General features: G+C 35.2%; 1 protein-coding gene across 1 annotated transcript; it reads right to left on the bottom strand.

Moving 5' to 3' along the window:
- Positions 1-12,702: 12,702 nt before the first annotated feature.
- On the bottom strand, positions 12,703-13,632 carry LOC306637767 (olfactory receptor 5H19; the record flags this gene model as incomplete). The annotated part of the gene is made up of 1 exon (XM_079100558.1): positions 12,703-13,632. The coding sequence occupies one exon, from the start codon at positions 13,630-13,632 to the stop codon at positions 12,703-12,705; it is 930 nt and encodes a 309-aa protein (XP_078956684.1).
- Between the last annotated feature and the right edge of the window lie 497 nt (positions 13,633-14,129).

Genomic DNA, 14,129 nt, shown 5'->3' with positions numbered 1-14,129 from the left:
TAATTTTCTTTCATATTATTCTAACTGATGGAAACTATTTGGAGGAATTAAAAATAGAAATAAATACCTTTAATTATAAAAATGTGATGAAATAATCTACTCTTTGAAAATGTTCCCCAAATGATTAAAATGCACATAAAATGATCAGTCTGTGTGTGATCTGACACTGGGAGTGTTGTATAGAATAAATAGATTCTAAAGATTTCAGAAAGTAGTCACTAGGACTTGGTCACATATTCAGTGTGAAAATAATAGTATTTGTGAAGGAGAGGGAAGTCACTTAATGACTATGCAATGATTATGCAAGATTGACATTGAGAGCTCAGATCCATTGACAAGTTTTAAGTGTGAACATTCTCTCAATACCCAGGTAAGAGATACTTCATAACATGATTTTACTAGTGTAATATAAATAATGACTTTGTAGTCATTAAGTCATTGAGATAGGTGAGGAAATAGTTATAGATTATCTGTCCGTCAAAGAATACACGAACAGTAAGAAAAGAAGAGCAAGTAAAAAGCTTGAGAAAAAAAAAGTTCATAAAGGTCATGGATGACATTTATTAGACAGTCAACACTTAATCCCCTTTTCTATTATATTATTCCTAGAGATAGTACATTTGACCTAGGTTTGTTCAATCAAATCCACCCAACCCAGATTTGGCTATGGAGAATTGTAGACATACATGAACAAAAGCCAATTTTAGAGGTAAAGGCGTCTCAGACAAAAAAAAAAAAAAAAAAATTCCAAGACTCAAAACGATGCATCCCACATTCATATCAACCACATTGATAATGTGAACTGTGATGTAAGAAGTTCAATAGCAATAAGAGCCACCCTGTGAGAAAATGATTTTGACTACTGACTGGCTGTCTTGCTTCCTTCTGTCCTTATCATTGGAGGAATCCATCTGATTCCTTCAATTTTTTAGATTAGATCCAATTTCTATTCAATAAACTAATTTCTTATTTCAAATCAAAGCCCTTGATATTCAAAAGGGTGATGCAGGGCAGAGAAACCAACACTGAGTAGGGTGATAAAAGAAAGAAGCTAGAGGGAAACTAGAAAACTGTGCTGTAGACATGAATAAAGGAAAGTTATTAAAAATTACAAAATAAAGTACAATGCAAAAATGTCAAAGTAAGTGCTTCAGGAAGAGAAAAATTGAAGAGAGATTACTGAGTACAGAAATTAAGACAATTTTAGTTGCTATGGTGGGAACACTTTCTTTTATGTAATAGAATTAAGGTTAATAAAGTAAATTAAGTAAATAACAGGAAGAAAATGGGAAGCAAATGGCAAAGGAGTGAGTAAACAGGGCACTCCATGAAATGCAGAGAGCAGGTGGCATTTGTCTGCCACTCACACTACGATTTTTTCTCCTTTAACATATTTAAACAGAATTTTCAAAAGAAAGGAGAACCAAGGGAGAGGACAATGGGAGGGGAGGAGAAGAGAGTAATACAACCAGAGAAGAAAAGAAACAGAAAGGGAAAGAGAAATTTGGGTGGGTGAAAAGAAAATAAGAGGGGGTAAGAGAACATGACAAGGAAAAATGAAGTTAGCCATGGAAAAATGCAGGAAAGACAAACCAAAGAAAAGGGAAAGAAGGAATATCAGAAGATGCGTGAAAAAATCAATGGGAAAAGTTCACATTTGGATTGAAAATATGTATTAACCCTAGTGTGTTCATTAACAGCTGTCGGAGAATCTTTCTGCTTTTTTTTTTTTAATTTCAGTTTATTTTCTGTGACATTCATTTATAAGTAAGAGACTGACTTTAAATTTTATCTTGCTCATAAATATATTGACACTGCCTGAAATTTCATTCTATAAGTGTTGTTTGAACTTTTATTACAGCAACTAGATTTCTCTAGAAATATTGCTAGTTTTATTTGAGAGCACTTTCTTCTCCACCAGGTTTATTTTGGAGCAATAAAATTAACCAAAGAACAGATTCAGGCATAGAAAATATAAAGAACACATGTCAAGAATTCTACTTACTTTTACTTCTTTTACTTTTTTTTTCTTTTACTATAAAGTAAAATTTTATATGGAACAAATTTCCTTCCATGAAATCTCAAATACAAAACAAATGAAAATATTCAAATTGAGTTTTATGTGGGTACTTTTCAAATCATAAATGCTTGACACGTACGGGATGAACATGTTCTGCATATTTCCTGATATACATGCACATCTATGCAATTAGTATTGCTATACATAAGAAATATTTAAAGAAAGATACGTGTACTTCTATAAATGTTCAATTCTACATATATTTCAATATTTCCATCTCTCAATATTATATTATTATAATATGGATATTTTATATATTAGCTATATATTATATATTGACTATATTTATGACCTGTATTTAATACATTGATATAATATACATTGAATATTATGTCTTACTCAATTTATAGATAAATATACATTATATATATATTATTGAATGGAATATATTCAATTTATATATCCATATACACTAGATATTATACCTATATGTTTATTCAAAAGAGGAGAAGGTAGAGAAGAGTTAATATTTACTAATAGTACTTAAAAGTTTTAATCAGAAATGTAATTACTCAAAGTGGTTTATTGTATTAGAATCTTCACAAATATTTCTTATATAAGAATCATTATGCCTTGAATCTTTAAAAATAGTTCTGAGTCCTTCAACATTCTAGTTCACCAGAACTTATAAAGTCACTATTGCTGGATTAACAAGATAAAGTCATTGTTACAATGTTTTGATTCATATGGTCACATGCTTTTAATAAAAGCAATGATGCAGATTCCTTTCAAGAGTCAAATCACAATTAATTTATCTTACAGTTACTTTTTCCTTATCCAGATATGTCATGAAAATAAAATATGATTACTAATTCTTTATTTTTTATTCACCCATGGCAATTTCTTAGTTCTGGAAACTAAATCTAAACTTATTAAGTTCATAAACCTTAAGCTTATAAATCTCAAACCTTCTTTACAAAGAATAATTAATATTATAAAACAATTTATCTTTTACCAGTGTCTTGTAAGAAATTATGGAGATCCTTTAAAAGGGTTAGACTTTCAAAAGTAGAATTAATTCATAATAGCAAAAAAGTGACAATAACACAGGTAACAATTCTTCCCACATGAATTCATTTTCAAAGTTCCATCTTCCAAGCGAAGGAAATTATTGCTTATATAATTATGCTTTGAACACAAGAGTCAACAAGTTGTACAGCTCTGTGGTTTTGCCAAGAGAAAGAGACATGGAGAACTACAATTCCCAGGAGTGCCTGAAGAGTCTCTGTAGGACAAAGTAAAGATTTTCAACTGGGCATTGTTGATTTGGGTGTATGTAAGAAACCCAGGTCACCCCACAGGGAATTGCAGACTTCAGAATTATAACCATTCAGTCACTATAGACAACTCTAGTTTGAACAATTGAAATTTTACTTTATGCCACTGTTTTCCACCATAGGGGATACTTTTGACAGGTTTATGAAAACTTCAGCTTACATTCTAAATTTGATGCTCCTTATGATCTTATGATCTTGACTGAGCTAATAAAAATGTGATTTTAATAAGGTCAGTGATCTATATTCCCTTTAGGAACCCATCCAAAGTAAAGTTGTCATGAACCTGCAGCTTAAGTTTCAAACATATATCTAGCCCCCACCACTTTAAACTGAAATCTGATGAGAAGTTTTACTAGAGAAAGTTCAGGGGAAAGAACAAAGGATAAGAAGGTGTGGTGGTGCACACCTGTAATCCCAGCAGCTCTGGAGGCTGAGGCAGGAGGCTTGTGAGTTCAAAGCCAGCCTCAGCAACTTAGCAAGGCCATAAGAAACTTATAGAGACCCTGTCTCTAAATAAAATTTTAAAAGGGGGGCTGGGAATGTGACTCAGTGGCCAAGCACCCCTGGGTTCAATCCCCAGTACCAAAAAAATAAATAAAAACTGAAAAAGGATAAATAAAAACAAAGGTCTTATTTTGGAAGAGAGGCTACATCTCTACTGCCTAAACTTCAATGTCTACGAATTTCCTGAAATATTTTTTAAATAAAGCTTCTGTTCATTGGTTCTAGTTCAGGACTCAGGAGTCATCAGTTCTAATACCATGAGCAGATGAATAAAGAAAACGTGATATATATATATATATATATATGATATATATGGATATGTACGTATTTATATATGGATATATTTATATATATTTATGAATATATATTGGTATATGTACATGTTTATAAGTGGATATGTTTATATCCATATATAATCTATACATATCTACATGATATCTATACATCTGTACATGATATATATAGAAATATATACAATTAAAGAAAAATCATAAAAAAGCATGATGTCCTGTCATTTGTGACAATATGGATGGACCTGGAAAACATTATGCAAAATTAAATAAGTTGGGCACAAAGACAAACACTTATTGGTCTCACTTATAAGTGATCTAAAAAAGTTGATCGTAGAAATAGAGAACAGAATCACGTTGACCATAAACTGGGAAATACAGAGGGAAGGTGGAGGGGGAGAAGTCAATCAACAGGTACAATGTTGTTGCTTAATAGGGAAGACTAGGCTCTATATTCTATAGCACAGCAGGATGAATACAATTTATACCAATGCATTATGTATCTCAAAATAGAAGAGAAGGAACTCAAATCTACTACTCAGAAAGAGATGATAAAAGTTTAGGGTGGCTGATATGCAAATTAATGAGATACTCACTACTCAATGTATACATCAATCAAAATATTGCATTGTGCCTCACAAGTATATATAAATACCATGTATCCATCAAAAAAATTTTAAAAATCAACAATGATGTTCTAATGAGTCATGACTGGCAAGGTAGGGTGAAAGCAACAGAATTATTTTAAGGTAGAGTCATTAATAAATTAACTACTTTCATAAAATTTTCTAATAGAAAAAGAATTAAGTAAAGAAAAATAACACTGTGAAAACTGCATTCCTGTGGTGTAAGCAGTATGATGTGCAGAGGAAGGTATAAACATGACCAAATCTTGATTTGAGTTTTCCTTTAAATTTTGTGTAATTATTTCCTAACTTTGTGTAAGGATACACACACAAAAAAGAAATACAATAGTATTTCCTACTTTTGAGTTATTTCCTAACTCATTTTGAAGTTTGCCTTTCAGTAGAAAAGGTCTGTGCTGCTGCTTCCAGCGTAGGCACTCTTTTCAATTCAGGAGCCTCCTACCTAAGTGAAATTTCTTAGGGCCCATTGGTATGTAGCATACTGAATTCTCTCTCCTGAGGTGAAGGATAACTTTTTGCATCCAGCCCCTTCTATAAGGAAGAAGCAAATTCCTTGACAGTACTCTGGATTACAAAAACAACATTTTCCTTATTTGTGTTACTCTGGTCTATTTACTACGTGTTAGTAAAGCTGTTGTTTTTTAGTGAAGCTTAAAACAGGAGAAGGCTCTTCAAGCAGGTCTGCCTGCTTGGAACATGTGATTTACTGGTAGTTGAATTAGCAGTGGCTGAAAGGGATGCTGTCTGGGATCTCTGGCAGGCTTCTATAAGGTAATCACAGCCTAGTCCCTTAGAATATTGGGACAAAGCCCTGAAATCCTCTGCAGAAATCTCTTCTGCTACTTGGCCTTACTTGAGGCTAAATGCATAACTTCCAGGTTTCCATGCTACCATGTGACCTGAGCTGCTCATATCCAGATTGCTGATAAAGCATTATTTATGGGTACATCTGTATGGGTAATTCCAGAAAAGATTGGCATTTGCACAGTGTATGATTGAAGTCCAAGATTTATCCTCAGCCAATATAGGTGGGCACCATTCAGTGGATTGAGGGCCTGGTTAAAACAAACAAAACAAACAAAAAAAAATATGCAAATTAACTCTCTTCTCTGGATTTGGGATACCTATCCTTTCCTGACCTTGGCCATGAGAACTGTAGGTTCCCTGGACTTGGGACTCTGGAATTTGTTCCCCAGGATCACAGATCTTTAACTGTGGACAGAGTTAAACAAGAAGTGTAAATTCCATGAATATTTTTATATTTCCCAGCCTCTGATACAAACACATCTTTCTAATAAGTCTACATTATTGCCACTTCTTATTCACTGGTTCCAATTAGCATAAAGTCTTCCATGTAATTAGGTAATCAAAGCCTATGAGAGAACATTTGCAATCATATCTGATCCAAGACATCCAGAATATATAAAGAATATTCAAATCTTAAGAAGAAAACTCATTACCTATTAAAAAAAATAGGTCAAATATTTGAACAATTTACTTATGAAAATGAATAAATATTAAATAAAGAAAAGAAAATTGGTTTGCCATCATTTGGTCATCAGGAAAACGGGAATTAAGAGCACTGAGATACCAAGACATACCCATTAAAAGGACTAAACTTGAAAAGATTACCCTTACTGGATGCAGCAATGGAGATCTTTCACACTTGAATAAAGGAAAGAAAGTGGTAATGTAAAATTACATAAGAATTTAAAGGGTGGTCAATTTAAGTTTTAGTTATGTTAAAACCTACTTCAACACATCACATGACTCACTCCATCCTTTGAATAAATTTTAGTGATTCCCCTCTTTATCTGTCATTTTCTCACCTATTTTTTTCTTTTTTTCTTTTGTTCACTAGCACAATTCTGAAGAAGTTATATAATTGAGTAATGAATCTTCAAAATGGGACCTTTGCTTTCCCCTTATTGTGCAAGCCATGACTCAAGTTAAATTTTGATTGGATAGAACTCTTTTACTCTTGAAACAGTTACATGTAAATAGTCATATATGAAACTTAATCTAAATGATATATTAGTTGATATGTTATTGATCAAAATGAAAATATGAACTTATTACCACCATGTTCAAAGTCCCTCTATAGTTTGTTTTAAAGTTGGATAAAGAACAAAGTTCTTGATTCATTCAAAGGCAAAAAATAATCTCACCATGCTACCTCACTAGGAACATCTGACTCCTCCCTGCTTCTCTCTTTGCAGGCCAACCGTTTTATAAATATTTTTGCTTCTTCGATAATCAGGGCTCTCTGATAATCTAAGCTCTCCAATGACAAAGCCCTATGGATGACAAGTGCCCATAGGCATCGTCTTGCTAGAAAAGAAGAATCCTGTGTGTCACCCAAAACTAATTAAAGAGAGTCTCCATTTTAACAAAATATTTAAGTAATTCATACTATTGATTTTCTTTGGGTTCTCTTTCTGATCTTTGCCTAGCAAGGTCTCTCAGAATTTTCCTACTTAAAGAGTAGGACCTAAGTGTATGTCTGTTCTTTGAGCTACAGTGTACATGAGGACAACTTTTGGGTTGGCTCCTAAGTAAAACCTAAATCTTACTTATTATTTTTTTTTAAAAAAAAGCATGTTTTGATTTAATCAGACAAGACCGTAGTATTCAAAGCACTGAGAGCAACATGTTTTTATAAATAAATTGAAGTTTTCCCAAACATTTCAGAAGTGTCACCTGTGATGTAAAAGAGAGGCACAAAGAGCCATTCAAAGGTTAAGACTAGAACTGCCTACAGTGAATGAATGCTTGTGTGATTTTTAACATCTGTTATAACCTGCAGGACAAACTAGGCTTCTTATGCATCTCTAAATGCAAACAACCCAGTAAAAGAGCTTGATTTTGTCAAAAAGAAAACCCATTACTGGGCCCACGGCTCTCTACTCACCAATTAAAACACAATACTCAGGAGATGAGACTCTAGCTCCCAGAGAAGATGGCTGTGGGGAGATTTCATATCCAAATAAGATTGTCAGGGAACTCAGATCCATGAAAGGGCTTTTATAGGGAGAAAAAAGGTGCAGGGCAATGGGCAGGAGGACAAAGTGCAGGGCAGAGCCTCCAGCATCCAGGGCATGTGTACTTTTGTTGTTTTGTTCTGGCCAGAACATGGTCATTGACTTCAATCTCCTGGGTCTAGTTCTTTAATTTTTTTAGACAAACATATTACTTACTTATCTACAAGTTGGATCTCATATCAATTTATATATTTTGTGTTAAGTTTTAACATTCTTATGTTGTCTGAAGATCTCAAGATTTCTAGGCTTTATAAATCTAAAGAAAGATTATTTAGCAGCTTAATTGCCCAGGCAATGCTTTCCTTTTAGAATTCAGAATGCCAGGGAAAGATAGGGGAAGTGTCTCATCCGAGGACAACTCCCAGATGAGTAGCCACTGTTAACAAATCCTTGGTACTCTTAGAGGAATTTCAGCTTTCCACTTCTTCCTCTTCTGGCAAAATCACAAGGTTGGATAACTAGGTAACTCTTGTGTGCAAAGCAAGAATAGAGAACATTTTCCTGAACCTTGGGAAATTCAGTCTTCAAAATGATTAAGTGTGCAAAGGATTATGACTGTGTTAGTTCGGTTTTATTCACTGGGACCAAATACCTGATGAAAGCAGCTTAGAGACAAAAAAATTTCAGTTTTGCTCATGATTTCAAAGGTTTATAGTTGGCCAATACTATTGCTTTGGGTTGAAGTTGAGGCAAAGAATCATGGTGGAAGGGCATGCTGTAGGAGCACAGCTCTGCTCATCAGCCAGGTTGCAGGGCAGGGATGTGGGGCACAAGGAAGATGAACCCACTTGCCTACAGTTACTGCCCATTTAGTAGGATTAAAACTAGGACAGATCGATTAGATTAAAATTCTCACAATCCATTCATTTTATCTCCAAGCATTACTGCATTAACAGGAGGTTTTGGGTTGCAGCTCTTATCCAAACAGTAACATTCTTCATCTGACCCCCCAAAATTTATGTCCATTTCACAGTGAAACCCAATTGTGCAAACAAGTCCTATAACTCTGTGTACAGCTTTCAGGACACATGGAGGCAAGGTGTCCTCTCCAAAGGACTTTGGCAGTCCCACCCCTTTAGCAGGTTGAAGTACACATGGGTTGTCTTTTATCCTGGTTCTCTCTAGAGTCAGAAGTGTTTCTTAGCAGATAGTCCCCACTGCTGACATCTCTTAATCTCAGGGGTTTCCACTGCAGCTTCAGCTTCCTTCTCCCAACTTCATGCATCATCCTTTCAAGAGCAGCCCTTCTTTTCCGCTACACTTTGCCTGTCTTCCTAATACTTCCATTGAAATCTCAGTGGAAGCTTCAATCACCCCCTAACTTCAGCATCCCACATACCTACAGAACCAGCATCACATTGATGATGACAGGTCTGTTGCCAGCTCAAACAGCAGCTGGGACCCTAGGACCACAGATGCAGCCTATAGTTGACCAACTCTGTTGCTGCCCAAGGTAAGGCAGAATATTACGGCAAAAAGGGGAATGATAGAGGAGTACTACATTCCATGACAGCCAGGAAGCTGGGACAGAGGGGTTGCAGGGAAGATGAACGTCCAGGCTAAGGCTCAAGTGACCTACATCCTTCTGCCATGCCTCACTTGCACACAGTTACCATTTAATTAGTCCATCCAAACTAAGATGAACTCCCTAATTTGGGAACAACATGTAAATTTGTTTTTTCAATGTTATTTGTTCTTTTTGTGTGTATATATATATATATATATATATATATATATATGACAATAGAGTATATTTTGACATATTTTACATATTTGGGGTATAGCTTATTTTTATTTTATTTAGGATCCCATTCTTGTGATCATACATGATGTGGAGATTCACTGTGGTATATTCATGTATGTATGTAGGAAAGTTATGTTGGGGTTGGGGGGATCCAAGATGGCAGACTAAAGGGAGGCTGCATTCCTTGTCACTCCATAACTCGAGTTTCAAGCAGAGGAAAATCTGTTTCTCTGTCAGTCAGTCTTTGCTCTTCATGGATCCCCTGCTGTTTACCCCATTTGGCCACCGTGATCGCCCAGTGTCTGCCAGCATATTGCCTACTTTTTGAGTGCAGATTGCTCACTAACTGTCAACTATCATTTACCATTTGACCATTTGCCTGCCTCTTGCCTGCCCCATCACCTGTTTTTCATCTACCCATCACCCACTACCCAAGGTTCACCTGCCAATCATTCACAGGTAGCCTGCAGACCACCCGCAGACCATCAACTGATCACCTGCTGCCCACTGTTGCCTGGAAGTCCATTGTCTCAGTACCCGTGGGTTTGTTTACATGAGGCTGCTACCATTTTGGGACAACAACCAGGATCTGCAGGACTCCTGACCTGACTGACTGTGCCCCACTTCCAGGACACCTGACCTGATCAGCTGTGCCCTACTCGAACTCAGCACCTGCACCCTATGCTGCACTGCCCCATTTGCCAACATGTTTGAAAGCCAGTGCAGCTGTCTTGAATTATCCTGATAGCAGAAGCTCCCATCTTTAGGTTGGGCAAATCCCATCCTAAGATGCTTGCTGGAGACTGGAAGCTCATTGTCAGGTACCTCACATGCATCGGGTTACTAAAGATTGGGAGTTTTGAACAGCATATGACTGTAACTGTGTAGATTTTTTTCTTTTTTTCCATTTTGAAAATTTTTAAGTTTTTATTCTTTTATTTTTCTTGTTCTATTTTCCTGTTGTTTCCCTGTTTCCTCAGAGTCTCTTTCTCCCTTTTCTCATGCTAACAACTAACTTCTTTTGATTCCACTTTCACTCTTCCTACAATCTAGTACTTCTATACACTCTTTTCTTATCCCATTAACTATTATATCCCATGCCCCTCCCCATCCTCTTTGTCCACTATTAGAAACTGTAGACTTCATTGCAAATCTATTGGTTATACTGTAGATAATAATTGAACTCATCCTGTTTATTATGACAATACTGTTAACATATTCATAAGGGCTGTTTGGTTGAGGGATGCATATTGTCTGTACATGGTGTTGTTAATATTGATCTTCCCTTTAATGAAGAGGTTTTGGAAACCTGAAGGGTCACTTATAAGCCTATATGAGTGAAACTGCAATACCCCAGATCTGAACTACTAGAGGGAAAGATACATGAACAACATGAAAAAACAAGGGAAAAAAGTGTTCCAAACAAACCAAGATTCCATATTAGTAGAATCTAATGACAGCATGGTAGAAGAAATGCCAGAAAAGGAGTTCAGAATATACATCAATAAAATGATTCACGAAGCAAAGGATGAGAAAAGTGAGCAAATGCAGGCAATGTACGATGTCTCCAATAAACAGTTAAAAGAGCAACTGCAGGAAGCAAAGGATCATTTCAACAAAGATGGTACTTGAGAGAGTAAGGCAGGTCCAAAAGCATCTCAACAACTCATTTTGAACACAACATGAGTTCCATTTGGAGAATTGTAAAGGAAGAGACTTAAAAGTTAAACCAGTTTTTATTAGAAAAGATCTCAAATCATGACAAGACAAGCAAATGCAAGGTGAGAAATATACACACAGAATACAGGCTATACATCCACATAAACATAAACATAGGTATATACACAGATCCAGATACATATACCATGTATGCATATAATCTGATAGTAATGATAATAAATTAAAGTTAATGCAGAGGTATGATGCAATCAGAGTTTCCTTTATAAAGAATCATCCAGCAACAATGTTTGGCCAGCAGGATGGAGGAGATACATAACTAGAGTTTTGCAAACACACTAGTAAGCAGTGTTTTAGGGTGAAGGAACTCAGTAATATCAGTAGAAATGTGTATGGAATTTCAGTGCTGAGGGGAAAGGTAGGGGTGGGCTCATTATGCACAAACTATGGTGTGTGTGGGAAGTTAATGATCAAGCATTTTTCAAGTATAAAACATACAAATGCTAGTTCATTTTCACATCTTTCCCAGAAATCCACCAGGAAATCTGATGGATCATGTTTTTATTATTTGATCTTTGGAAATATATACTTAAAGCTCCTCTTTTCCCACTATATATTTCAATAATCTTAGATATTACTACTTTATCTTAATAGCTGCATTTTTTAAAATTCTAGGATAATTGAAACTTTCCCTTCCTATTTTCTACTGATTTCTTCTCTTCATATTCTTCTTAATCTAATTCTTCAATCTAATCTTGTTTTCTGAATTAGTAAGGCTTTTTAGATTGTCAAACAACACAGGAACACAGCTAGAAATGACCTCAGAGTGCATCACAGATTGTGAGAGGTAACTGGCCTCTTCCCCCAGCTCAGGCAAATACACCAAGCCATGCCTCTGCTGTCACAATTTTGTCATTCCACTTCCCATTTTTGTTTATTTTTTCTGTATTGTGTGTAAGTTAAGTTGCTCCAAGAATGGAATTCACTGTTTACCAAAAGAATTGACTGAAAGAACATTTGATAGACACTCATATTCCAGTGATTTGTTCACTGAAATACTAACCTGCCTTCTCCACAGAGTTAAATGTGATATGTCTCCAAGTGACGCACTGTATCAGTATCGAAGACATTGTATTAAATTCTTTTCATAGGAATTATACTATTTTAACAGTTAATGCATTTGAAGCCACAGTGGAAAAATAATCAAATGTATAAAGTGTTCTCATCTGTAATTATCTTAGTAAGCTATTACATTTGATAAAAATTCCTTACATGTTTTTAAAAACATAAGCAAATGTTTTATGGAGTATATTAGTTACTTAATACTTTATTAAAAGGCTAACTCAATTATAATTGCAAAAATGTTTGAACACTCACCAAAATACAGCCACATTAAACTTGTACTATTTTGCCACTGTTCAACAAAAACAGTAATATGAGCTCTAAACATTCCTTTTTAAAAATTTTGTCAATGAATCTATGACTTGCTTATTCCTCAGACTATAGATTATTGGATTTAACACAGGAATTATGATAGTATAAAATAGAGAGTCCATCATATCTCGATCCTCTACTTGCGGAGAGGCAGGGTGCACATACATGAAGAGCAGAGGACCATAGTACAAAGACACTGATAAGAGATGGGCTCCACAGGTGGAGAAAGCCTTTCTTATGCCTTTGACAGATTTCTTTTTTAAGATTGTAAAGAGAACAAGTGTGTAGGAGACCAGAATTGTCAAAATAGTGAAGACCTGAATTGAACCAGAGAAAATGAAAACAATCAGATAATTAATTGAAGGATCAGTGCAGGAAATCTTGAACAATGATATAATATCACAATAAAAGTGATGTATTATGTTGGAATTACAGAAGGTTAACCTGAATAAAAATCCTTCGTGAATGAATGCATGAAGAAGCCCACCTACAAAAGACAAGACTAACAGACTTATGCATAGTCTGTTGGTCATTATTACTGGATAGAGTAAAGGTTTGCATATGGCTGCATAGCGATCATAAGCCATTGCTGCCAGAAGAAAACATTCTGTGGTTGCACTGATATTAAAGAAAAAAAATTGCACCATACATTCAGACAGAGAGATTAATTTACTCTTAGCTAAGAAGTTGACCAGCATCTTTGGAATCACTGTGGATGAGATAGATGCATCCACAAAGGCTAAACTCCCAAGAAATAAGTACATGGGAATGTGAAGCTTGGGGTCCTTCCAGATGAGAGTAATCAACCCAAGGTTCCCCACAAGGGTGATGAGAAATATCACCAAAAACAGCAGGAACAGGGGGAGTTTCCAATGTGGTTGGTGTGTAAGTCCTGTGAGAATAAACTCTGTCAGCAAAGTGGCATTGTCCTTTTCCATATTCTCATTGTCTGGCCCCTAAAATGAATTGTAGTAAGTGTGAGAGAACGTTCACAAAAATTTAGAATGTGAAAATTGGAGCAGTAGAATTAAACCCATACACTTATCAGAATGCCCTTTTAATTTTATTTAACATTAACGTTACGGAAATTATGTCAGAGATTGAAGAGCTACAATGAATTCAATTATTTCTAATAAAAATGGGAAGAAATTAACAGATTCAAAGAACAAGAGGACTTATAAGAAATGTTAAATTTGTAGAGACACTGTTGATATGATAAAAAATTCTCCTATATTTGGGTCACAGATACAAGGTCCAGGGAAAAGATAATTGAAGGACCTGGATTATAAAGTGAATTGAATGCAACAAGGATGTTATTCGACTGGGATATAAAAATATTTTAGGCACTAAAAACTTAAAACAGGAAATAGCATTAGAAAATATGTTTAAATTAATCTTTTAAATAATTGTGTGATGGTTGAGAAGATGAGTTCCT

This window comes from Sciurus vulgaris (assembly GCF_902686455.1).
Source record: "Sciurus vulgaris genome assembly, chromosome: 10".
Lineage (NCBI taxonomy): Eukaryota > Metazoa > Chordata > Mammalia > Rodentia > Sciuridae > Sciurus > Sciurus vulgaris.
This window is presented reverse-complemented; position numbering and strand designations above follow the sequence as displayed.